At 41.6% G+C, this 26,498-nt stretch overlaps 2 protein-coding genes across 2 annotated transcripts; one reads left to right on the top strand and one right to left on the bottom strand.

Annotated features, from left to right (window-relative positions):
- The first annotated feature begins 352 nt into the window (after window positions 1-352).
- Window positions 353-6,092, top strand: si:dkey-1k23.3 (heat shock protein beta-1). Its single transcript, XM_049578612.1, has 4 exons — window positions 353-874; window positions 1,255-1,318; window positions 1,518-1,638; window positions 5,421-6,092. The coding sequence occupies exons 1-4, from the start codon at window positions 508-510 to the stop codon at window positions 5,922-5,924; spliced, it is 1,056 nt and encodes a 351-aa protein (XP_049434569.1). The 5' UTR covers window positions 353-507; the 3' UTR covers window positions 5,925-6,092.
- Window positions 6,093-6,822: 730 nt separating this feature from the next.
- On the bottom strand, window positions 6,823-25,621 carry hspb8 (heat shock protein b8). The gene is made up of 3 exons (XM_049578644.1): window positions 24,968-25,621; window positions 18,649-18,712; window positions 6,823-9,873 (listed from the first exon to the last, which is right to left on the bottom strand). The coding sequence occupies exons 1-3, from the start codon at window positions 25,392-25,394 to the stop codon at window positions 9,699-9,701; spliced, it is 666 nt and encodes a 221-aa protein (XP_049434601.1). The 5' UTR covers window positions 25,395-25,621; the 3' UTR covers window positions 6,823-9,698.
- Window positions 25,622-26,498: the final 877 nt, after the last annotated feature.

Here is a 26,498-nt window from a genome sequence, read left to right as displayed (position 1 = left end):
CTCATGACAGCACTGAGGAGCCCAGTCACCAATGACAGAATAGAGTTCACTGGGATGTGAGAAGAACAGCTTTCAGGCAACAGATGCAACAGTTCAAAGACAAACCAGACTCAGCCAACTGCCCGCTATTTGCCATCGCACCCTTAAAAGTTATAAATACAACTAATTAGTCTGCCGCCTTCCTCAGGCTAGCAAGAGGTAACGGCCTCCCCTCCCCTCCACACCCATCACCCCATGCCCACACACCCTTCTCATGGGACTGGCATGAGTGCTTAATAAGTGCTAAAACAGACAGGAGAGCAGTATATAAAGCCCCTCGGAGATTTCTCCATCTCACCACCCTTAGCATTCCCTCACTCATTAAGCAGATTTTAATTGCTGAAATTTCACTGAGTCAACCCCAGAGTCCAAAAGTTACTTGCTTACTGTCATAAAAAAAAGGTTGCCAGTTTTTTATCGTCTCTATAGGGTTTTTTTTGCGTGTGTGTGGATTTTTATTCCTAAATCATGAGCGAAGAGGCCAAAACAGAGCCGTCATGTGGGGAGCACAGCGAAGGTGTCCCCTGGTACCCCCTGAGAAAATGGTGGCAGTCCAGCAGGCTTTTCAATCAGGATGTTGGCCTGCCGCCTGTCCTGGAGCCAGGGGACCTTCGGTGGATGGATGTGGACCGGCTCCAGAGGAGTCTGGCAGCCTGTTCCTGGCCAGGGTACATACCCGCTCCAATGTTTGTGCCCTACATCTCTGGGTCGATGCATCATCCCGGCCAGAAGATTAGTAAGGAGCAGTACAAGTGGAGGGTCAGCCTGGATGTGTCTCACTTCTTCCCCTCGGAGATTTCTCTCAGCGTCAAAGACGGATTCCTGGAGGTCGGAGGTACACAGCACTGGCTTACTTCTGTTAATTAAACAGCTCTGAAAGTTCACTTTATTAACATTGCTAATTACTTTTACACACAAGATAGTTTCTACTCTTAATTAATCATCGTATCTATCTAATATTATTATCTCAAAGAGTAACAGAGTTATCTAAATAGACTTCTCTCACAGTTCACAGCATAAACCCCTTAAAACTAAACACTGATGGAAAAAGGAAGCTGAATGTAACAAAATTAGAAAGCTGCTTGAATAATGTGCTCGGGGAAATCACAGCGCTGTGGCAGAAATTAATTTCCGTGTTGAGTGGTTTTCTCTGTGTTACTTGATTCCTCTGTGTGTCCTCACATTCTTCCCCCATAAACGGTAATCCATCCCAAGGGAAACACGAGGAGAGGCCAGACGAGCATGGATTTATTGCCAGATGTTTTACAAGGAAATACAGGTATGCAAAGTAAACACTGATGTCAGCCTGCAGATGATAACGTACACCAGTCAGCAACCAAAAATGCAGCTTTGAGGCTCTCCAACAGCATCCAATCCCTAAAATCTGATTTTAAAAGTTAGATAACATCAGTTTCAGTATCTGAAAACATTGTCTCTTTGTATGTTGAGACATTTACTACACAAACCTGTATTTTCAGGCTCCCACCTGAGATCGATGCAACCAAAATAGCCTCCACACTTTCTGTCGATGGCATCCTGAATGTGGAAGCTCCAGTTTCCGAAACCTCTGTTCCTGCAACCGTCATCATTCCCATAAAGGTGATCACAACCGGGAGGTTTATTTACATTTAACAGAATCATTTCATTAAGTTTGCTCCTGCTTTTGCTGTTCAAGGTGATATGAGTTGGATTTCTGGTTCAATAACGCAAAAATGTGAAATGACAACACAATGGAATCATTTGCTAAACTCATTCAGGATCCAATTATGCACCAAACACACAGACACAAAATGCTTTGGTGGAGCTCTGCTCTAAATGCACTCATAAATCATCAGCAGAACATTTTTAATTAAGATATCATGCGTTATTTTGTTTTCTGTCGATTCAAATGGATGGAGAATCTGAACCCAAAAACCATCTAATGCAGGGCTCCCGTGGATCCTTCAGTAGCAGTGAATTCATTAATTTAAAAATAATGCCTTAATTGGCATCCGACATGTCTTAAATCCATTTTCTGAAAGTTTAAAAAAAAATGCTAAGGCATGCAAAGTAAGATATCCTGAATTGTTTTTTTTCCCGACGTTGCATTGTAAAATCTCAAAATAATTAATAATATCTTTAAAATAAATAAATTTACAGAATGCTTCTTGCATTAATGTCACGCAGATCAGAATAGAGGAACCAATAAAAGCAATGTTCATTTACCACATCCAATCAAATGACAAATTTTCAAGGGAAACCAAATGAATACTTTTGTGATAATGTTTGTTAAATGTCATCCATGTATTACACTCTAGAAAGTTTACTTATTTAACATTTGAAGTGGATCATCTAACTCTTTAACTTGACCAAAAGGTCATGTTCTGTGTTACAATAAACACTTTGTCCCTAAGCCTTAGTAATTTATGCCAGTTTGTTTTTTCCCCCAATGTTGTTTATTAGAAAATGGGTCTTGAATTTAAATTCGAGTGGCATTAGTGGCGTTAAAAGTCTTAAATTTACTTAGCTTTAAGCTGGATGAGCCCTGTAATAGTAAGATGACAATAATTGGTGTTAACAAACCTTTTTTGAACAAAACAATTTAGTTCATGCCCATGAATGTAACTATTTTAGTTTATAAAGTGATGATTTAAAACACATTACATGTGTATTTAATACTGTATTATCATCACCGCTCAAAATATCCTGTTTCTTATGTATCGCCCAAAAACAATTTGTTCAAAACCTCTTGAGATGAATATTCTGTGTGCAAATTCAAATGAATGCATTACAAGCTGAGTGTATCATTAGAAAGCCAAACCAGAAGAGAATTATTCATTACCCAGTGGCCCCATGTACTTTAACAGCAGGATTAATGGATTAAAATATGCCTTACACTTTCTTACCTCACAGTCCGCCATGTTTGTTAAAAAGGGGGCGTGGCTCTAAGTCAAATTTAAATGATGTGGGACACTGTGATTTGCTTGTAGACATCCAATCAAATAACACTTGGATGGAGTCAGATGACAGTAACCATAGATCTAAACATCCTAGAAAAGTTATCTGCATTGGAATGGATGAAGAAGAAGGTTTTTCTTTAGGCTGAATGCACAACTCTGGGCTGCAGAGCTTCAGGCTGTTTTTGAGGAAACCCAATTATCCACAGGAATAATTTATCATGCAGCACAAACACAATTAAAAGACGGTTGCTTGCTAGATTTGAGGAAAATGGTTAAAACCAAAATTAGGAACATATATTTAAATCAAGCACAATTATGGCACTATCCCTTATGTTACAGCAAAGTTATCTGGAGTCAAAGGCTTTTAGTTGAACAATTGGGAACGGGAGTCCTCTGGTGCTTGAAGTTGGCAGATTTAAAAACATCCACAAAGCTAACAGGTTGTGAGTTAAGATAAGTTAAGAATAAAGTACATTTTCTTCTGTATTGTGCTTATTAAAAGATCTGAGAAAAGGCCCATTTATGTTTAATGAAATATCTGTTCAAAATCCAGACATGTTTTGGTGCACTGATGACAAGGAATGGTCGTTAATTTTAATGCTTATAAGTTGGCTACATTTGTTTATAAAGCTTTGATAAAATGTCACAATGGTTTATTAGCTGAGTATAATTTGTAATTTATGTCGCTACTTTGAGCTCTGGTCGCTTTTTCTAAATAATGCTGTCTTGTACGCCTGTTTGGGTCAGACATTTTTCTAGTTTATATTTATTGAGTTAAGGATTATAACAATACAAAATAAAAGGCATGGAAGATATGCGTCTCTTTATATACATCCTCTTTTCCAACTTATCCAAGAACTAACACAGAAGACATTCTCTGCACTTACAAAAAAATATATAATTTATATATATACATAAGTGGGAGGCACTGTGGTGTGGTGGTTAGCACTCTCACCTCACAGCAAGAGGGTTGCCGGTTCAATCCCGGGTGTGGGAGCCCTTCTGTGTGGAGTTTGCCTGTGTCAGCGTGGGTTCTCTCCGGGCACTCCAGCTTCCTCCCACAGTCCAAAGACATGCAGGTTAATTGGTGACTCTAAATTGTCCGTAGGTGTGAATGTGAGCGTGAATGGTTGTCTGTCTCTATGTGTCAGCCCTGTGATAGTCTGGCGACCTGTCCAGGGTGTACCCTGCCTCTCGCCCGATGTCAGCTGGGATAGACTCCAGCCCCCCCGCGACCCTCAAGAGGATGAAGCGGTTAGAAGATGAATGAATGAATGAATGAATATATATACATAAGTCAAAGAAGTCAATCAAGTAATATGACCAAACCAAACCAAACAACAACAAAAAAAATCCAACAAACAGACAGACAAACAAAAATGAAAAAAGATAAAACAATACAAAACTAAATAGATAAATAAGTGTGTAAAGGTTCACAGCATCACAGTTCTCTGGGGTAATCAGGTATGTTGAAGAGATACTGAGCACATAGACCTACATGGAGACCTCAGTTCATGCTAGTCCATAGGCTGGTTATATTATTAATCAATCAATTAATCAGTTTGACATTTTTTAGATATGTTTATTTACTTTCACACCAAGAGAAAAAGAAAAGAACTGATAGCACTTATGATATGTGTTTGATACATCCCAATTACTAGAAATTATTTTTTGCATTGTACATTTTTGCAAACCACAGATTCAGATATTTTGTACTGGATACACTGAAACTGTACATTTTCAACAACGCTGAACTGAAGATGTGGTTTTAGTTTAGGCACACAAATCACTTAGTTATGGTTAGAAAGAGATCATGTTTTGGCTTTAAACACCCACATTTGTGGCGTAAGAGCTAAAAAGCTGAGATGGGTTGGTGAAAACACCCAGGCTTGATGGCTCAATTGCTGCTGGGATATGCAGAGATGTGTCAGTGAAAAACACAAAAGTCAGCGTATATTACATCACTTTAGAAATGTCATTACGTATCAAACATGCAAATTTAATGTGTTCATGGTTTGCAGAAATGTAATGCGAACATTTTCTTCTGGCAACTGAGCTGCTGATAAATGCAAGTCTACAGTTAATTGGTGAGCTTTAGGGCACTGGTAGTATTTATTTTGAGTCTTTATGCTAAGCTAAGCTAACCAGTTGCCAGACAGACATGACAGTGGTATCAATCTCTTCATCTAACTCTCAGCAAATAGCACATTTCCCCAAATGTCAAACCACTCCTTTAAACTGGAGATTTCCCAGACATGCTCTAAACAATATCTCCTGATTGCACCCAGTTCAACATCCCTCTTCAGGTTCCACTTATGAAATGACTGGCGTGCCTGTTTAGTATTGAGGTGGGGCCTGAAAGCTGAGCCAGCTAACCTTTAATCAGAACCCCTCGTTTCATTTCACTGCTGACATTTCCTGCATATTTATGCACAAATACAGGTGGAGCTGGAGGCGACTGCAGAGAAACAGGAGAAAGAAGAAGCCCCTGATGCAAAACCAGGGGCAACTGAGGCCTCGGATTCTCCATCTGCACAGGGTGAAGGCAAAGAGTCTCCATTAGAGGTCCATGGCGACCAGGCCCAACCTGGCAGCGCCACAGATGGGCCACAGCAGCATGAAGAGAGAAGGGAACAGGAGGAGGAGGAGGAGACCCATGAAAAGCCAGCTGGAGAGTCCCACCCTTCAGCGCCTGTCGGTGGCGAAGACCCAGACGGTCTTCAAGATTCTTCTCAGCAGCATGAAGCCCAGGATGCAGAAGAGTCCAAGCAGCCAGAACACAAAGAAGCAGCCGTGGATGGAGAGATCCAGGTAATGGCAGGCTCAGGGGAGGCTGCTGAGGAGATCGCCCACCCTGAGGAGCCAGAGCTGGGCAAGAGTCCACCGAGCGAGGTCCAGAGCCAGGAGCTGGAGGCCCCCGACATAAAACAAGAACGCACTGAGTAGAAACACAAATATGGCCAAAATGTTGCACACAGCATTATGACAAAGTAGTGTCACTGCCTGCAAAGCTTGCACCAGCTCTCCAGATGCATTTTAGTCCATAGATAACAGCCATATAAAGCATGCTGTCTTTGGAGCTCCAATAAAGCAATAGCATGTGAACATCTTAAATAGTGTTGGTGTTACTCATTATTTCTACATGCTTTAACATCCTCTCAATTCTAAAATTTATGTGTGAATTTTAAACCGTTCATGACTGATAATAATCACAGCATCATATCCACAAACACCTCTGAAAATACGTGAGGGCAAAATTAAAAAAGCGATTAATTATAATGCCGTGTCAGCCAACGGGTTCTGACATTAATCAGACGCTATACGTTTGCACAGCTGTGCATTAGTCACTTCTACATGAGTAACTTGTCCAATTACACTGTTGCCATGGCAGCACAACTCCCATCTAATACCAATAAATACAACAGTTTATGGGAGCTGGCACGTCACACAAAGCGGCGCCTTTGCTCAGCTCAAACTGCGGAGGCCTTTTTGTTGTTTCCACAGTGTGACTCCAGTTTGGAAACTTTTTCAAAAACTGATCATCCCTCTTGATTCCAATACACAGAGAAGATTACATTATTTTGCATCACACAAGATGCAAAGGAACTGCCCCAATTTTTTTTTTTGCACTTGTATACAAAAGCTCTGGCAGTGCTGCCTCCGTGTGTTCGGCCCATTCTGCAGCACACAGCAGTGCCAATCTTACCCAGCACTAAGCCCTCCGCTAATCTGCTGCCCAATTCCTTCTGTTATCCAACAATAACACCACAGGCTCCCTGGATCCCTGGTACCAGGCCAGTGAGTGGCACGGTTCTCAATAAAAGACACAGATGTTAAGACACACTGGGAGATTGGCTGGACATTTTTATTGCGTCAGCCAATACAAAGACGTCGACAGAAAAGAAGGCAGGAAACAAACGTCTTTGGCAAACAAGTGAGTCCGTCCGCTCCAACAATCATGCAGCCATCTTCCTGAATGCTCAAATAGAAAAGAAAAAATGCAAACCACATTGCAAAAACCTGGAACACTTCAGATTATTATTTATAATGAATTGGCACATATTGAAGTATATTTACAATACACTTAGGTAGAGTACAGTATTAATGCACACAATTCACCCTCTAATGTAACATACTTTCGTCTCTTGTCAGTTTAAGTGACATTCATTAACTCAAAAAAAAAAAAAGATAAACAGGAGGACTGAAGGCACTCAAGTGAATAAAGGCACATTTGTCATTTTTTTAAAACCAAAGAAATCACATACAATACGTTTGATGATGCGTCTGTTCCACTACATTAATTGCATGTTAATATAAATACAAATAGAAATTTGATTCACATACAGTGTCATATTAACGTACTGGATATTGCTATAAATCATAATGTATCAGTGGCCCAACAGCTCTCGCCTAACCTCACAATAGACCCACACATAATATTAAAGCTGCACAAGACAAGTTAACACATGGAGCACTCCTGTTTGAACATCTGTGATCTTTAAAATAAAAAAACAGACATTTAAAAATGCTCTCTGCACTTACAGATAAACCTGTGATGGTTATAGATGAGAGGCACAAACTGGAGCTACCAGAAATGATGAGGCATCTTATTATCAAACCAGCTGGTCTGTATTAATGTTTTAAAAAAATGCATCATGGGAAGTGAAAAAAACATTTTAAGTTTCAAGTTCTTCTGGACCTTTGTGTTTTAGGGTTACATTTAACATGAAGCAGAAGTGACATACCTGAATTTCATATGGGCAACAGGGCAACTCTATAATACCTCTGTTTTATATATATATATATATATATATATATATATATACATATATATATATATATATATATATATATATATTCAAACATGCTCAAAATGTCCCCCCAAATATACTGATTAATTTAAAAAAAAATGCTATGCTATGACACGCAACTGCACTGTGAAATAATCACTAGCAAATGTCATCATGATTATAAACAAGCTAAACAAATTACCATTGTTGTCACTATCTGTTCTAGTTTTATGGTGTACTGCAGTTCTGTATGTGGTTTGTCCGAGTGGTGTTGCCGTACCTCAGCAGAACCCATTCCTAAACTGCTGTGGGTAAAATCAACGTCCTGCCTCTGTATTTCATTACTTTAAAAAAAAGGAAAACTAGAGTGCAACATGAGTGATGAGTGTTAAGTGTCAGCCATTTATGTTGTGCTGCATGTATAATGGCATGTATGTAGGCAGTTGTAGTTTTCATTTATTGCATATTTGATTTGATGTTGACTCTATGGCTAAGTCCTCGGTGAAGAGGCTCTTTTGCATACAATAAAACTTTTCTTGTGCAGCTTTCATAGAGTGCAGCAGGAACGAATCCTAAAACCCAGAAATGAGTCAGCATTTTTTCCACTTCCAGTTCCCTCTTCTCAAGGCTGATTTTTTTAAAATGGGGTTTTCAGTTACATGTAAATGCCCCACTTGTTAATTTCAAAGCTTTTGTATTGTCTCAAAAAAGGCAGTTGCTAATGAGTGGCTAAAAGAGACTTACTACAGAATATCATCCTGCTGAACACGGCTTATTGTAGTGGCAACATTAAAGTTGTGCGACCGTCAGTAGCAATCATGGACAAAGATGTCCATCGAGGCCTCAAAACCCCATTAAATGCATTCAGTCCAAAAATGCATTTGGTCAATTTCCCAAAAGACGTAATCATTAAACAGAAAATGATAAATAACACTGCTCGCCTGAACACACCTCAGTCTTTGAACATTCACCTGTATTCACCTGGCAAGGGGTCGCAGTTGGTAGGGTTCTGGGGCAGTGGTGCACAGTATAGTGCTTTTATGGGAGGTTTAAGGGGTTTGTACAGTAGTTCATTCATTCATTTTCTGTAACCACTTTATCCTGTTGAGTTTGCAGGGGGGCTGGAGCCTATCCCAGCTGACCTTGGGTGAGAGGCGGGGTACACCCTGGACAGGTCACCAGACTATCGCAAGTGACACAGAGAGCACACAGACAACCATTCACACTCACATTCACACCTACGGACAATTTAGAGTCACCAGTTAACCTGCATGTCTTTGGACTGTGGGAGGAAGCCGGAGTACCTGGAGAAAACCCACGCTGACACAGGGAGAACATGCAAACTCAAGGTGTTCGAACCAACAAGGAGCCCTCTTGCTGTGAGGTGACAATGCTAACCACTGCACCACTGGGGCGCAGCTGGGTTTGTAGTTGTCATTGGAAAATGTACCAGTATCAGTGGCCATCAGGGGCCCTTTCCCAACTTTTTAGGGGAGCCCCAAACATACGTGTGGTTTGTCTCTCCTGACGGTGTGGCCCTGGCGACTGTGGTATAGTTAGCTTTGTGAGACTGGAGACTGCATATTTTCTCTGGAGAGTGCTTATTTTGCTAAACAAAACGTGCAAGTTTCATAAATTTTTCTTTGCCACTGAGCTTATTTCCTGCAATAATCTAAAATCCAATGAAAAAGTCACATTGGCTCTTTGTTGAGGGAACCAGGGCGATGCTAACTTCTAGGTTAGCCTATAAATAAACATCATCCCTGCAGCACTCTATCAGGACGTCAAACACTTCCCCTGACATATTTTAAACATTTTCAATCCAGGTGTCTAACAACATAAAGCTGAAGGCCACACATGTCATTATCAAACTTGTAATCAACTGTGCAGGATGGTTTGTTATGTTAGTGAGGACATGGGGGAGTGGGGGTTAGACCATAGAGGCCTCTTGGGGCTTGAGGGGCTCCACCTCCTGTGCGTCTCCACCCTGTGAGCCCTCGTTGCTGAAGAGGTGATAGGGAGGCGTCTGCCGAGCTTCGATGATGAGGACGCCCTCGGGGGACAAGGAGGCGAAAACGGTCAGAGGGTCCACATCTATCGGGATCCTGGAGAAACACAAAGAGAGCGTATCTGGTTTTTATGCAAAGATAGAAGTTGAGATCAGTTCAGAGGAGCAAAAGGTTTACTTGGTGGAAAGTCTGTAAGCTGCTGTGTGCGTTCAGAATGATTAAAAGCACAAGTGGGAGGAACAAAATAAGGAGAGTGGTGAGGAGAAACAGCCGAGAGAAACGGTTCACTTCCTGCTTGGAGGTCATGCAAAACTGTGACATTTTCTTCCATAAGAGCTGCTGTGCAAACATTGTTAAATACTGGGATTTTTTTTTATTAACACTTTGTCAATCCCAATAAACAGCCTGCAGTCGGATGATCTTAGCGCTGCATGTCTCGGGGAGAAAAAAGACTTGGCTCATGATTTCGACTGTTATTAAAAAACGTTCACCCCGTCCTCCTTGGCTGTAGCACTCATTCTCGACTCACAGAAACTATCTTGCACCCCAGAGATGAACTGAAAGCCATCAGGAGTTTTCATTAAAAATTCTCCAGCTCTGCGGCAAAGACGAGGGAGAGAAAACACACAGTGGAACCAGGTGTGAGTTAAAATGAAACCTGATTCCAATTAATGAGAGTGTCTGTCTGCAGGAGTTTAACACCTGTAAATTTCCTTCGGTGTATACTTTCCTAATCTGCTGTTCTCGTCTGTCATATAGGCAACAGCTAATGTTGTATCTGCCATTTTTTTCTTCCTGTTTGCTTCACGTTTTGACACTTCTCATGCTGGAAATGTTATATTTTCCAGTGCAGTGTGGGTAATTGGCTTCCAAGACTTGCAGGAAGATAAAGCATTGATGGAAAATCAGCTTGAGCTGCAGGGTTTACTCCCATGAAACTGTATATCCACTTTGGGAACCATTATATTTAATGATGTTAAATTATCAAACTGATCGGTATTTAGTGTATCAGGTTAACTTCAAGTTTATTTCCAAAATAATACACGTCATTCTGGAATTAAAGGCCTCCAAAGCTAGAAGCAAACACACAGAATGCTATTCATTGTCCAGACAGTGTGGCCAAATATGGGTATCAGAGGTTTTCTGTGTGAGCAGCCAAGTGTCTCTGAGAGTTAACATAAACATCAGGCTGCCCTGCTCAGACGAAGAGACTGTGAGTTTACCCTCCACTTAATTAGAGAGGACCCTCCACTGGCTTCCCACACCACTGAGAAATACAAGTCAGCAGGGACTGAAAACTTCAGCACAGAGACACAGACAGATGGGAGGTCAAGTCAGGTCTGTTTGTGTGGTCAAAATATCACATTGAGCTCTGCAGTTTCACTTCAACAACAACCTCCTGACCCAAGTTTACCACCAAGACTCAGATGGCTCGGGATGCAAAAGGAGCCGTAGGTGGAAAAAAGGCAATTACAATGAAATAGAGAATGTTGTGACAATAATAGAAATACAGAGTCTTACAGTAGGATTATAGTGAATCCAATTTAGATAGAACAAGACCAATAAAATACACGCCTGAAGAGAGTTGCAGGAAGAAGGTCTTAACAGCATTCCAAGAAAGATGGCGGTCAGGAAAATGTGGGGTTGGGTGGAGGGTAAGTGGACAGGGCAGGTTGGAGGAAGTGTGGGGAGGAAGGTTAGCTTGGAAGATGGTGGAGGCCCAGAGGTGAGAAGACAAACAATCATCACCACCACCACCACAATTCACTCACTTTTATGGCAGGCTTTTCTAAAAATAGAGCAATTTTTGCGATTAACTTTAACAAAAATATATTATTTATTGTCAGATTACTGCTACTTTTGGGACATTTATTATACAGTGACAAATTAAATCACCCCATTCTACTTACAATCAAAATATTGACAGAAGATAAGTACCCTTTCTCACACCTGGCACAAAGCAGCACGCTGCCCAGTGCAACTGTCATTGCGAGGTAACTTCAGACCGATGCAGCTGTCACTTTCATGGCCAGTGTCCACGTTGTGCAAGCACTACTTGCGCGCGTCTGTGCTCCTATGGGTGCGTAGGTCTTAAAATGAGATGTGGTCAGGTGCTTTGTTGCCTTGTTGCTATGTTAAGGCAGCAGAACACAACAGCACAATTGACCAACAAGCGCAGTGTTTTCCTGCAATTTAAAGGCACATTACGTAAATAGTAAAATACGCCGACATAGGTGGGTTCACAACACCTGTACACTCAGCTTATTACGCACACAGGGACGTGCAGATAGATTGCAGGTGGGTGAAATAACACTTCATTGATGAGGTAGTTACATTCTCTAAAATCTGAACATAGCAGAGATCAGAGCAGAGCTGCCTTTATGCACAAGGACTAGCGCAACTTCACTGATTATTTCTGAAGCTAAAAGTCTAGTTGTCAGTGAAGATTCTCAGTCATCCAGGTCATGGTAATCATAGGTGCTATATCGTAGTCAACTGGACTTGCTTGAGTTTCTTGGCGACATTTCACCTCTCATCCAAGAGGATTCTTCAGTTCTGACGGACTGGAGCGGAGTCACAGGCTTTAAAGTCTGTGTGGGTGTGAACCCTGACAGAGTCGTTGGGGTTACATGTGAGTCGTTGATCCACCCGGCCATCGTGTGGGTCGATAGGGTTAGATGGGTCCAGGTGTGAATGGGTGTGAAGTTGTCTGGGGAGGGATCCCAAGACTATATTGTAGGTGGGTGATGAGTGGCGTCGTAGGCCACCTCCTCTATGCAAGCAAGTCCAGTTGCTTACGATATAGCACTTATAAAAGTTTAGTTCTGTTTCCTCTGTCAAGGTTAAAACCACAGTTTTTAGTTTTATTGCTTAAATGTCCCATGATATTTGCTGCAGTGACATTACTGTTCCTACTACGCTGCTCCAATTTGCAGAATCCGGCATATAAATAGCAGTGCACCAGCTGCAGGCACACATGGCTTTTAAGGGGAATGGGAAACGACACTAATTAAGGGACTAATTACAACCCCTTTGCCCCTTGCACCTTACTTTGTGCTAGATTATGTGTCATTTAACTAGCAAAAGGGGCGTTGGACACTCCCTAAATGCACTTGCACCATGTACTTCAGACCTTGATCTATAGCATGTAAATACGACCCTAAGAATCTACAGCCATGTTAGTGGCTCCATTAGACACAGCAATGCTAACATGCTGATGTTATGTAGGGCCTAATTCTGCTGTTGTGCTTTGTGTCTCTATTATCATTGCAACTTTTTTGCTTTTTAATTTTGTAATTCGCCTTTTCTTCATCTACTGCTCCTATTGCGTCCCACTGCAGGGCACAGGTAAGCTCGCTGGCATGCTAATTAGCAATATCAATTATTTTGTAGAAATTTGGATGTAAACTAAACCAATTATTTGAGTGTTGAACACCACAAAGGAAAAATTAAGGGCGTTATTAAGGTGTTATTGCAATTCTTCCTGCAGAGAACATGGATGTCTGCACCAAATTTCATGCCAATTAATACAATAGTTGTTGAGGCATTTAATTAAAAACCATTAATGCCAAACTCATGGAAGCACTATAGAGATAGAGGAAAAGTCAGGGATCACATTGGGTGGGATTCACCCTCTGTTGACGATGAGTATCTGTACCAAATTTCATGGCTATCCATCCATTTGTTGTTGAGATATTTCAGTTTGGACCACAGTTGTTGATTGACTGTGTGACACTGATATTCACAGAGCCTGACACAAGCTTGGCTCATAATGATTTGCACTGTTCAGTCATATATACTCACATTTTTGAGGAAAAAACAAATTTAAAACCAGTATTTAGAGCTGGTGTAAGCCAGTATTAATATTGAATATTTTCAATTTTCAATTTCCAACTCACACACTCATACACACAGGCCGACACATATTTCAGTATCTGTCCCCCAACACTTTCCTTCAAAAGCCAATTGCTGTGAAGTAAAGTTGCCCCTTCTGACAAAGTCAAATCACTCAGCCGGCCCATTACGTGGGACTCCAGCAGAAGCCTTATCTGTCCAGCTCTGGGAGTTTATTTACCTCTGGCGAGCGCACATTTTATCTCACACATTGATTTTGTACAGCTGCCAAAACACTGTCCAATATGCTTTTTCCCAGCAGAGATGCTGAGGCAGAGAGACACGAGACAGAACGACCTGACAGAGCCAGTGGGTTAAACACGCAACCCATATGTTGCTGACCTGAGGTTTTCTGGCTGTTTTTGCCATTAAAAGTCATTCAACAACAACAACAACAACGTATGTGGTTAATAACTGACATATGTCTCACTTGTTTGGGAGTTTAACAGAAAAATCCACCTTTGGACCCTGTTATCAATAATTTCTGTAACGAGCTGATGGTATTTTTCTCTTCAGGAGCATCTACTTTCCCTTTAAAGGAATAGTTCTCATCTTTTGAAGTGGGGCTGTATGAGGTACTTATCCATAGCCAGTATACTACCAGTGTTGGGGATAGGCCTGCCCCCGACTAAGAATTTTCGTAGTTGACCAACAGTCGTCATTTAGGACCATTAGTCGACTAGTTGCCCACATGTTTACGACATTAATTTAATGATCAAATTATATATTTTGGGCGGGGCAACACAATGGTTTGAGTTGAAGGTGTGAGAAAGAATAGTATCAGTAACATTGTTAACACTGTGCTACATTACAGAGAAATACAAACCGTACTAATGAACCTTCATTAATATAGGCCTATATTTTATCTACAAGTGCACGTCACACACTGAGCGAGCCGCCTGTTAATGATGCTGTGGGCTAATGGGCATGTAGCTACTTCCATGTTTCAGATGATACGTCATGTTTGTAGTCGACCAATGAAGATGAGTTTACATATCACCTTGGGTTCGTCCTTCACCTTCTCAAAATGATCCCACACTTTGGATTTCCTGCCCGACATGTTATTAACTAGCCTGTGGAATAACCGCAGGTACCAGCCCTGGAAATGAACCTGACTCCTGTCTGACTGCTGAGCGTGGACACTTCCTGTGTCTGTCCTCTCAAATTAAAACCCCATGTTTGGTTGAGTTATTTTTCTGCGACTAAGTGACTCATGATCTTTCTGGTTGACTATCGTTTGGCAGACTATTAGCGGACAGCCCTAGTGATCACAAAGAGGTTAATTAGTATATTCACACCGCTTACCTTGCTGTCAGACAGAAATTTCCAACGGGGAACTGAAGCCGCTCTCTATCGCTCTCCTTAAAGCCAGACTCCATTGATAAAAACAGAAATTTTAACTTGCTGAACACAGGAGCTGCTGGTCGACTGCTGCCTCTATGAGTTAGTTAGCTAGTGTCATTGTGTGGCATTTAAAAGTGTTGACTCTGATTCATCAAAGTCACACAATAACACAAACAAACCAATGAGCAAGGCAGCAGTAGATCAGCCCTTCCCATATTCAGCAAGCTAAAATTACTGTTTTTCTCAATGGAATCTGGCAGCATTGACAGCTGCATAGATGAAGAACTGAAGCCAATAACAGATTCGCCATCAGTAAGGGCTGTCTGACATCAAGGTGAAGTGGTAAAAAAAAAAATCAACATAGCATACACTTAAACTGATATTGTTGTTTTTTAGGTGGTGAAAATAGGTTTTGTTGCTGGCCCCCATCCACAGCAGTACATTGCTTAACTCCTGTGGCAGTACTCCAGCCTGTTTCTCCAAACTGGAGGCATGCTGACTGACATCTACTGTAGGTAATACACTTACTACGGATAAGCAACTCTTACAACTACGCTTAAAAAAAAACTGAACTATCCCTTTAATCTGCTGCCTTCTCTGTTCATAGTGTGTGAAAGTGTTGCATTCATTTGTAGGTCGTGCATGCAGTGGTGGGAAGTAAAATCTACAAAACACATTTATTCTACTGCGCTACATGAAGAGGAAATATTAGATTTTTCCCGCAGTGAATACAACTTTTTTCCCCATTATTATTAACATAAGAAACAGAATGATAAAGTAGTGCTTCAATTAAAAGTCCATTCTCAGCCACACAAACTAGCGCTAAGACTTCTCTGTGCTATCTCTCTGTTTCATATAAGCAGAGGATTTGGGTATCGAGGTCAGTTATTTATATATGACCCCCTCCCTCCCCACACCAGACCCCCCCTCTCTCTATATATCCAGTCTGTCATTGCTTTTAGGTTTTGCTTAGCTGAGGAGCACAGGCCTGATCTGAGGGCTTTCCAATTAAGAGGATTGTGATATGAGCAGTATGGGGCTAGCACAACTGCTTACTAATTAGCCAACAGGAAATTAGCAGAACTGGAGTGACGCGCCAGCGAGACGGCGATTCGCACCAGCGATTAGCGCTGCTGTTTGAAGTCTTCTGGCTTCCCAATTAAAGGCGGAGAGCCGGGCAGGTTGTGTGGAAACTTCTGTGGCCTGTTTGGCTTGGATGAGTTACAATATGAAAAGTCGACAGTATGTGAGTCACTGCTCCACTCCTGCGTCAGTATTCTTGTGTTTGTGAGGGCTGTATTTGTCAGTTGCTGCTGTTTGGAGTTGACAGGTTTTGATTGGGGAGTTTGTTTGTCCACTCAGAGCTGATATGAGTTTGGAGCAGCTGTTCAAAATGTTTTAAAGTGAGAGCAGTGGACCGTTTAAATAAACAGCAATGATACAAGATGAGGATGTTGTCCTGCTCTTGAATAAGGAAATGCTTCTCCGTATACCTGTATGTGGAAATATGTATATAGTCTACTATTTAAGAGAAGAGTTAAAGTCTTCCAGGTCAGCTTCTGATCAACTAGCATTTAGTTTATAGTGTATCTTGAATTTTCTGTCCATCTTAAAGTTAAAAACAGAGCTTGAAGTGGGTCAGTACTCACAGTTACACCTATCAGGTTCTCTGAGTGATTCATATTCGCCCTAAATAAACTGCATTACCCAGGGGGCACTGGGGGCATTATGTAGGCGACCCAGGGGTTAATATGTAATGCTCACCTGTTCTTGTCTGGCCTGCCTGCTTTGCTCTGCTGGCAGTTAGTCTAAGTAACTTTAAATTATGATACTGTTGACCTGGCTCCAAAAGGTCAACACAAAGACAACAGCAACACTATAGAACATCGAAAGTAAAATCCTACGCTACCAGGCCGAGAGCAGCAAGGTAACTTTAGTGCTACCGCCATCTCTTGTGTTGAGAAATCTGATTTGTGCAAGCTGCATCTCCGTGTCTGAATAATGAAGGCAACACGGAAAGTGCCAAATGCTGCAGTTCCTCTAGTGGCCACTTGAGGCTGGCTTCAGAAGACCATCAATCCCCATAGACACCCATGTTAAAATGTCCAGCTTTACAGCAGAGATAAATATATTAAGAGCCTGGTATAAAAACAGTTTTGGTCTGTGTAGATAATTCTCCTGTTCATGAATTTTTATATGACTCTAACATTTACATTTCATTAAAGCTTAAAGTTACGCATACTTAGGGGCGTGGCTACACTGACTGACAGGCTGTCTGCAAGGCATCGCTGCACTCTCATATCATTCCTCGCTCCTCCACAGCTCCACCCTCTCATCAAAATATGGTCACTTCTGGCTCCAAAAAACCAAGATGGCCAAAATGTCAAACACAAGGCTTCAAAATGGGAGTCCATCAACCAATGGATGACATCACAGTGGCTACATCCATTATTTTAAACAAACAGTCTATGGGTGTATGTCGTTCACCCGCTATGAGTGAACTGATTCATTAAACAATCCTTTTGTTTTTTAACACACTGTCATTTATGCAGAACTTTTCAAAACAATTGTTAACAGAGGGAATAAAAGTGACAGAGAGGACAATATAATAATAATATTTACAGGAATCCAACATGCACAAATTGCAAAAGTTAAGTTTTGAAGTCAAGACAAATCATCAGTACTCTGACTCTCTGTAGCCGGGGTTAGCAGTGTTTTTTGCTTTTGACCCCTGAAAATGAAGATGTGTCCACTTGTTTCCCTTGAAAAAAGATACTGTAAAGAACACTGGTGTAATGTAACCAAATAATAATACTTTGTTAAAGTACATAAGTATCTTTTGGGAGTATCCGTACATTACTTGAGTGTTTATTTTTCTGTCAACTTGCATTTTTACTCCACTACATTTACTAAATAGATCGCATACTTTTACTCCAAAACATTTACCCTATGTATCTTTGTTACTTACTACAAAACAGGGAAGAAAGGAAGGAAGGAGGAGGGAAGAGATGGACAGACAAATGAAGGAAGGAAAAACTGAATTTTTGTTATTGAAATCCTTTAGGTTGTGAGAAAGACCTCTTTTTTCTTCAAGTGTAATGTTGGCTCCATTTTTAATCTGGTTTAAATTTTAAGAAGAATTCTGACTACTTGTTTTTTTTTCATTAACAGCATTTACTTGTACTTTTACTTTCAATACTCAAGTACATTTAATATCATAAAATTACTTTTGATGCTTAAGCACAGTAAATATCAGATACTTTAATACTTTTACTCAGGTTTATACTCTAAATGGTGACTTTAACTTCTACCAAAGACATTTTTTGGTAAGGTATCTGTATTCCTACTCAAGTGAGGCCTTCAGGTACAAGGAATCAGTCTGAAAAAACAGTATTCATTTTGAGTAGCAGAGGTTTTTTCTTTATGATTTCCTACTCCAGTATTCATGTAGCATCCCATCAAATCCATGAAATGACACTTTGTTGGTCCCCAACCCCGAAGAAGGAAAGCACTGGTGTGCAGCGTTTACGTCTTTTGGATTACAGGAATCAACACTAACATTCATCATACGTTAGCTGTTGAATATGTGGTCATAAATATGGTTCATATGGAGTTCACTGAGATCATACTCACTGTATCTTCTTTGTGAAATTCTTTGTCACTATGCCGCCTTCTTCCTGCTTCTCTTCATGTTTTCCTGTTTGACAGAAACATCAGGAAAACATGAGTGAGTGTGTGGAGGGTAACCTTTAATAACCTCAGACATGATTAAGTTCAACGTTGTGCAATAGTTTAGTGACCTCATGGATCATAAATAAGTGTCCTCAGCGGTTTAAGAGGTCATAGATCACATGCACATTTCATGACTCTTATAACTTGTCAATGCATCAATGAGCGTCATCATGGATGTAAATTAGAAAGCTGGAGATGACACTGATATGAAAACACGTTTCATTTGGCACACACAGCTTTCCTTCACACAACAACAGCAGTGATTTCACTGTGGGGCCGCTGGGTGAGTCGCAATATTAAAATCATGAAACACCCTCTTCCAGTCTCTTCCTCCCAGTAATGACTCTCTTGCAGAAAGACACTCAGGACATGTTGGTCTGATGTTTGGGAGAACAGCTAAGCCCCCCTCCCGCCTCCACCTTCACCTCCTCTCTCTGTTTATGGACGTTGTATCTCTCAGGCTTGCTAGCAGCTGCTCTGGGGCTGCTAAATATCACTGCCGCCGCCAGCAGTGTGGCCTGCTCCACCCCTCAACCCCCGTCTGCACTCTGGGCTCGACTATGCGCCACCCTATACCCCCACAGTGACGTCTCTACCAGAGTTCGAGGGTGGAATAAAACTCCAGAGAGGACTGTGCTAAGATCACCGGTGAAGTCATAACATTATTATTTAAACCTCCCCAAGACTTAAAACTGGCCTCCTTTCATGAATAATGGAGGTTTGGTCAGGGAGTCGTCCAAAGAAGCGCTGCCTCTCCTTGTTTTGAACACTTTTACGACGGAGATGCCAAATTCCAGATGTTCTACGTAATGCTCATGATACTGAATGTTCTGGGAGGAGAGACGGATGACAGGATCTTTCATCATGCATAATGTACTAAAAGGTTTTCACAAGTATCAAGAACAGTGGAGCTTTATGATGCTGCTGTTGCTGTGTTTCCTTCAGTCTGTGCTGTGAGCCATCATCAGTTCAGCTCAAACAACTGTCACCATTTGTTCAGCTTTTTAAACCTGCACTAATGGATATTAGTGCAGGTTACATATTAGTAGCATGTAACAAGTGGATATTTACAGGGAAACTGACACATCCAAAACTGACGCTCGAGGGGAAACTAGAGCGTCATAGTGTGAGGGGTAGGGCCACCGACCAAGATGCAGTATTTGACGAGTTGGGAGTGAGAACATGTTGTGCTTGTAGTGATTCACCTACAGAGAATAAGTCCTTCAGAGCATTTCATCACCTTTAAGCTCAGTGTTTTATTTCTTTAGCCTGTAACTTTACTGTTTTGATTCATTTGTATCAGCCTCATTTATAATGGAACCAGTCAGCCTTATGTACTTAGACCTGCATAAATAAACAAGCTGAATTTTGGCGATTTTTGTGCACTCTGGCACCTTATTGACAGTCAAAGAAAAATAATTCCAGTGTGAATCAATCAATCAATCAGAAAATGGTCAGTGGGCAGGAGACAAGTACCCCTCAATATCATCAGTTTCCGTGAGGACAGACAATGAAGTATCATCTTAACATTTAGAGCATGTTATTTGTCCTGCCTACATAAAAAACATGAAAGTAGCAGAGGCCTTTTAATTTCAAGAAAACTGCAGACATCTGCATTTTAACCCGTTCAGATCCCCCGTCAATTCCAATCAACGTAACTATTCTAGGATGTCAAGATCTATGATTATTGTCATCTGACTGCACCTAAATGCACAGACTTATTTGATGGGATGTCTATAAGCCAATCACAGTAGCCCTTTTTAAATAGGAATTGTGTAAATTTGCAGGAAAGCCCAATCAGTCTTTTTTCAGCATTGGCAGTATAAAATCAAAATCAGGGAGTGCAGCAAAATGCCGCCTGCCTACTTTTGTTTATACAGAATGCACCTTTTTCGGGGCAATGGGGGGCGTGAGCAAGCAACAAAACGTGTAGCTCAGCGTGTGACGTAAACAGTGACGTGGGAGGGAAGCCACAGCTGGTCAGTCCTTCGGCGATTCTCTCGTAAGTCGGGCCGTCCTTCACCGTCCCCGTTATCTTACGGTTAATGGCCTCTTCGTTTGCGAGGACAAGGAGGGCGCACAATTCCTTGTCTCCCCAGTTGCTCATCTTTACAGTGTCTGTCAGGTTTGTGTTTCCCTCTTGCTACTAGCTGCTCGTTAATTCCTGCTATCAGCTGTTTCCTGTTTATCCACCGCCAGTGGGTCGCACATGCGGCGTCATCACCAGCTCCTCCCACAAGTCATCAACAGCCCCTCCCGTGGCGGAAGGCCACCTCGGTCTGTTTAAACTAAAAAGGTTCCGCCAATATGACTATCCTACGAGGCGGAAAATTGGGCACATCGGATCAACTCGCCAGTCCGGCACTGTGTGTCTAAACACTTGCTGCTTGCCGGCAAATGGCCCAACATTTGGGGAAAATCTGGCAGTGTAAAAGGGGCTAGTGTTCCACATCTTCTAAAGTGGACTGCAGTAGAGCCACACCCCCTGTTTTAACAAGCATGGTCAACCATAAGTGCATGGCACGTTTCAGTCTATTAATCATATTGTTAAAATTGTTAAAATCCATTGGAATGGACAGAAAAAGTAGCACATAATAAAGTATCCTAACATTTTTTATAAATAAATAAAAAAAATTGCAAATGATTTATGATTGCATTTAGAGTAGAAATCCAACATAACAATATTTTTTGTGTATTTGGAACATAATTGGGGTCTGAACGGATTAAATTGATACAGAAAAGGCACAGATTGTTTCATAAAAATTCATCAGAATGCAAGAAATTAAGAGTTAAATGCCCAAAACTTTCTGGTAGAGGAACTCAGCCCTCCTGTTTCATATGTGTACAAAATGTCAAGCTCAGTCCAACAGAAAGAAAATGCCAAGAAAAGCCAAGAAAATGTTCTTATTATATTACCAGCACCAATGATGCAGTTTAATTGTTTTTGTGAATTTAGTTTGTGTCTTTCGGTGAAGTTCATCAGAATCTTTCAGTAAGATGTTAATCAACTTGAAAAAAACTGAGCAACTTTCAGTAAGACTGAGTAACACTTTAAATTTTACTTCTGGTGAATGTTACCAGGCAGAAACATGCTCATGGCGTCACTCAGCTGCACTCAAAGTGACTCAGTCAGTTACAGAGCTAATGAGTACACTCAGTTCATCGGGAAGATTCTGTTAAACATTTGTTCGTTCATGTACTGAACACCTCCAACATGCCTGTATCACACCGCCTGTCACACTTTTAGAACAGGAGGTCGAGTCATTGCGGCAGGCAGGCAGACAGGCAGGCAGGCCCAACATGGCGCTGATTGAATGACCCAACTGGCATACCAACAATGTGTTTATAAAAAACTCAGAGCTGGGGGCCCTGCTGTCCTCTGTGCTCTCCTCAGACCCGGGTATCCCTGGAATTCATCTGAAGCTCGGACATGAGGAAGCAATTTCTACAACTTGCTCCCATAATCAGTGACTGAGCTTGAATGTGACACCAGCAGGAATAGAGAGCCTGCACGAGGACTGCTGGGTGAAATCCTATTTCCAGAACATTCTCTCTGGTGTTTAATGGCAGCAGAGCAGCTTGTCTTATTGTAAACAGAGACTGTTGTCACGGGCCTTGCCTTAAATCTAAATCGAGCTCATGGGTGACTGAGGGAGTGATTCTCCAGGAATCTAAAACAGGTGTCCGACGCATGAGGATCTGCCTGCCAACGTGCAACTCCCAGTCCCCAAAATCTGTTTAGCTCTTCTATAGCAAGACTCATTAATGCTAAGAGCATGTTATACCAGCGAGGCTTTCATTGTGTTGCTTCAAAACTGCTGCCAAAGGGACAGCGCTCATATTTCTTAGCCAGGTTAGAGCGAGGATCCTCAGAGGCACTCAGCACGGTGTTGTTCAATACTTTGTTTAATTAAGATTCTGACTTTTTATTTGGCTGGACTGCTGTTCTTTTATCACATAGCAACATATATGCATGGATAGATTACTAAACAGGACTACTGGGCACAGGCGTAGGAGCCCAAAGTGGCCTTCACCTGCAAACGTCACTTAAATTAATATTTACCAAGCCTCAAAATGAAGACAAAGGACACAAGAGATCACAAAGAGACACAAAAAACAACTACAAAGAGACATAATGCCCCCAAAGAGACACAAAATGACTATAAAAATACATCAACAGACCACAAAGAGACAAAATTACTACAAAGAGACATGAAACAACCAAAAAAAGACAGACCACAAAGAGACAAAAAACAACCACAAAATACACAAACAGACCACAAAGAGACACAAAACAACTACAAACAGACGTCACAAAAGGTCACAAAAAAGGGTCACAAAAGTACCTCAAAGACACACAAAATGCCCTCAGAGACATAAAACGACTACAAAAAGACATAAACAGACCACAAAGAGACACAAAATAGCTACAAAGATACATGAAACAATCAAAAAAGTCACAAAAGGACAACAGAGAGACACAAAACAGCTACAAAGAGATGCAAAACGACAACTAAAACACACCAACAGACCACAGACACACAAAACGACCACAAAAATACACAAAGACCACAAAGAGACACAAAACAACTACAAAGAGACATGAAACAACCAGAAAAGTCACAAAAGTACCTCAAAGACACACAAAACAACTACAAAGAGACATAATGCCCCTAAAGAGACACAAAATGACTCCAAAAAGACACCAATGGAACACAAAGACGCACAAAATGCCATCAGGAGACAAGACAACTACAAAAAGACACAAAATAGTTACAAAGAGACATGAAACAATCAAAAAAAGTTACAAAAGGACCACAGAGAGACACAAAACAACACAAAGATGCAAAACGACTACAAAAATACACAAACAGACCACAAAGAGACTCAATGCAACTACAAAGAGACATGAAACAATCAAAAAGGTCACAAAGCTACCTAAAAGAGACGAAAATGCTGTCAAAGAGACATAAAAGGACTACAAACAGACACAGACCACAAAGAGACACAAACAGGCAATCAAGAGACACAAATCAATCACATAGAGACACAAAGAGACACCAAACAACCACAAAGAGACCCAAACAGACCACCAAGAGACACAAATCAACCACAAAGAGACACAAAACAACCACAAAGAGACACAAACAGACCACCAAGAGATGCAAAACAACCACAAAGAGACGCCAAACAACCACAGAGACACAAACAGACCACTAAGAGACACAAAACAACCACAAAGAGACACCAAACAACCACACAGAGACACAAAGAGACACCAAACAACCACAAAGAGACACAGACAGACCACCAAGAGACACAAAACAACCACAATAGACACAAACAGACCACAAACAACAACAAAACAGTCACAAACATCAACTCAAAAAGACAACGCTCCTAGAAAGAGATGCAAAACAACAACAAAAAGCAGCTAAACAACTATAAAATCTGTGTGTCTTGCTCCTGTGTAGGAGAGGTGGTGGGGCCCTCTGCATGTCTGTGCCCAGGAGCCCATTATCTCATAATCCGCCCATGAATTTTTGTACCAGTGTTCAAATTTATTGTAGTTCTGCACAGGAATTTGATAAATAGCTATTGGTTTATTTCAACTTCTGAGCTTTAATCTTCCTGAATTTAAATGTTGTTTGAGTTCATTTTCCATAGATAGAAATACTGCTGCTTCACAATATAGCTGATTTTTTTTTGTCTAATAAGAGACAGTAATAGATACTGAGTCCCACAAAACTGCAGAATACTCCTTTAAATGATATGCTATGTAATATACCTCATTAATAACACTGAGAGCATGACCTCAGTGTCCTCAGTGGCAGCTGCAGCCCTGCAAATTAGTGTTTTTCACTAACAGATGACTCCATTTGCTTCATTTATTTGTTTACATTCTCTTTAAAGTGTTTTCTGTTCAACGTGCCTTTCATTTGGCCCATTATTTTAATCCTGATTGTTTATTTGACTGATTAAATCCCCCTTGTTTTAAAGGCACTCTGGACATTTGCTGTGTCAATGTGCTCTACAAATAAAACTGAACGGATGGTGGTCACAGCAGGAAATCACCAGGTGAGTTCTCTTTAACTTCCAGTCATTGATACCAAAAGTTCTGCTCCCTTCAAAGGCCCTTATTCCCAAAATGAACCTGATTATAAAGCGTCCTGGAAAGTGGTTATATTTAGTTCAGGCCTCCGCCAGCATCCCAACTCACCTGACACTTCTACAAATCCGTCTCTCGTTTTCACGTTTAACTCCTCCGGTTTGAAGCTGTGGACGTTCACGCAAACTTTCCAGGGCTCCCCCCCGGTGGTGGTGGGCGAGCTCCGCGAGGAGGGCTCCCCGTACCTGCTCGTGTACAGCGTGGGGCCTCCCGCGGACTGGCGCGGGGGGAAACCTGTGCGTAAACTGCTGCCGAAGGGCGAGGGGCTGAGGCGCGTGCTGAGGCGGCCCGGCCGAGCCCAGCCCGGCCAGTCCATTGACAGGTCGTCGGGGAAAGGGGACATCCCAAAGTCATCGTCCATAAACCGAGACGCGAGCTGGTCCCTGAACGGAGACTGATCTCTGAACGGTGACTCTCCAAACGGATCCCTGGGAAACCTCTGCCGGTTCCCCATCGTGTAGAAGTCTCCCTCTGCCATGTCCAGCCGAGTTCAAGACCACTTTAAAGTTCTGCTTGTTCAAAACAACCTCCAACCAAAAGTTTTCCCTTAGAAAAAAATAACTACTACTCTATATACGCGTGGTTAAGCTTTATCTCTTTTGGATTTTACGCATCACCGTTACGCAACCCGCTGATCCAACAACAAGCTGTAAAGTATTACTCTGCTATTACTGAAAAAGCGAAACCCTTCTGGCTGTGGTTTTTATACTGGACGGTGGTTTCCCAAACGATGAGTCGGCACAGAGCAAGTGTCGAGAAAGTGCTGGGAGGATCTGGAGAGGAGGCGCACTGCAAAAAATGCGCATATAAGAAATCAACCAGAGTCTTCAGATCTTTAAAGTAACGAGAACTGGATGAAATAAAGACTTGCTCTGACCCAAATAATCTGTTTCAGTTTTTTAAGAGGGTGAAAAAACCCTTTAAGACTTAGATTAAGATTAACTGACTTGCTGGTGTGGATATTTTTTGCAGTGCAGGCGCAACAGCTGACCGAAGACCAGCCTCCCTTTTACCAAATTAAGTTAGCGTCCACATGTCGCTCACACAGAGTGGGATCTGCCTCCTGTCGGTGACTCACTGGCTTTTTAATAGAAGATAACACAGAGCTTCAGGTCAAACACGCTGATGTCACAGTACGGATAAAACAAACCAGCTAAGAAGTCAACTTTGTGAAGGCCCCTGTGTTTACTGTGACAAGGAAGTTACTGTAATACATGTTGGGGAGCGGGGGCACCCCTCCCCCCTCCATATTATAAAAATATAGAATAAAAAAAGTAAAATAAAATAAAATACGGAAACTTAGGATCCCTTGATGTTGCTGTCAGTTGTTGATGGGAGCTGATTTGGCCCGATTCTGGGGCGTCATTCATGCTGAGTCTCAGAGTCAGGCACCCGATGTGGCCCGGATGATTTCATCCGGCATGCCGAGTTTGGGCCAATGCTGGGCCAGGTCATTTCTGATAACAGCCCAGTGATGGCATTGTGGCAGCTGGACTCGGTCCTGTTGATGTGGCCCACTTCTGGGGCGTCACACATGCTGAGTCTCAGCCAAGTTGGGCAACCAGATGCGTCCCGGCTAATT

This window comes from Epinephelus fuscoguttatus, linkage group LG6 (genome assembly GCF_011397635.1).
Source record: "Epinephelus fuscoguttatus linkage group LG6, E.fuscoguttatus.final_Chr_v1".
Lineage (NCBI taxonomy): Eukaryota > Metazoa > Chordata > Actinopteri > Perciformes > Serranidae > Epinephelus > Epinephelus fuscoguttatus.
This window is presented reverse-complemented; position numbering and strand designations above follow the sequence as displayed.

Excerpts from the sequence above, each read along its gene's own strand:
- si:dkey-1k23.3 (XM_049578612.1), top strand. The coding sequence starts at position 508 with ATGAGCGAAGAGGCCAAAACAGAGCCGTCATGTGGGGAGCACAGCGAA. Across the intron at positions 875-1,254 it reads CGGATTCCTGGAGGTCGGAG|GGAAACACGAGGAGAGGCCA; the intron begins GTACACAGCACT and ends ATCCATCCCAAG. Across the intron at positions 1,319-1,517 it reads TGTTTTACAAGGAAATACAG|GCTCCCACCTGAGATCGATG; the intron begins GTATGCAAAGTA and ends CTGTATTTTCAG.
- hspb8 (XM_049578644.1), bottom strand. The coding sequence starts at position 25,394 with ATGGCAGAGGGAGACTTCTACACGATGGGGAACCGGCAGAGGTTTCCC. Across the intron at positions 18,713-24,967 it reads CGGATTTGTAGAAGTGTCAG|GAAAACATGAAGAGAAGCAG; the intron begins GTGAGTTGGGAT and ends TCTGTCAAACAG. Across the intron at positions 9,874-18,648 it reads AATTTCACAAAGAAGATACA|GATCCCGATAGATGTGGACC; the intron begins GTGAGTATGATC and ends GTGTTTCTCCAG.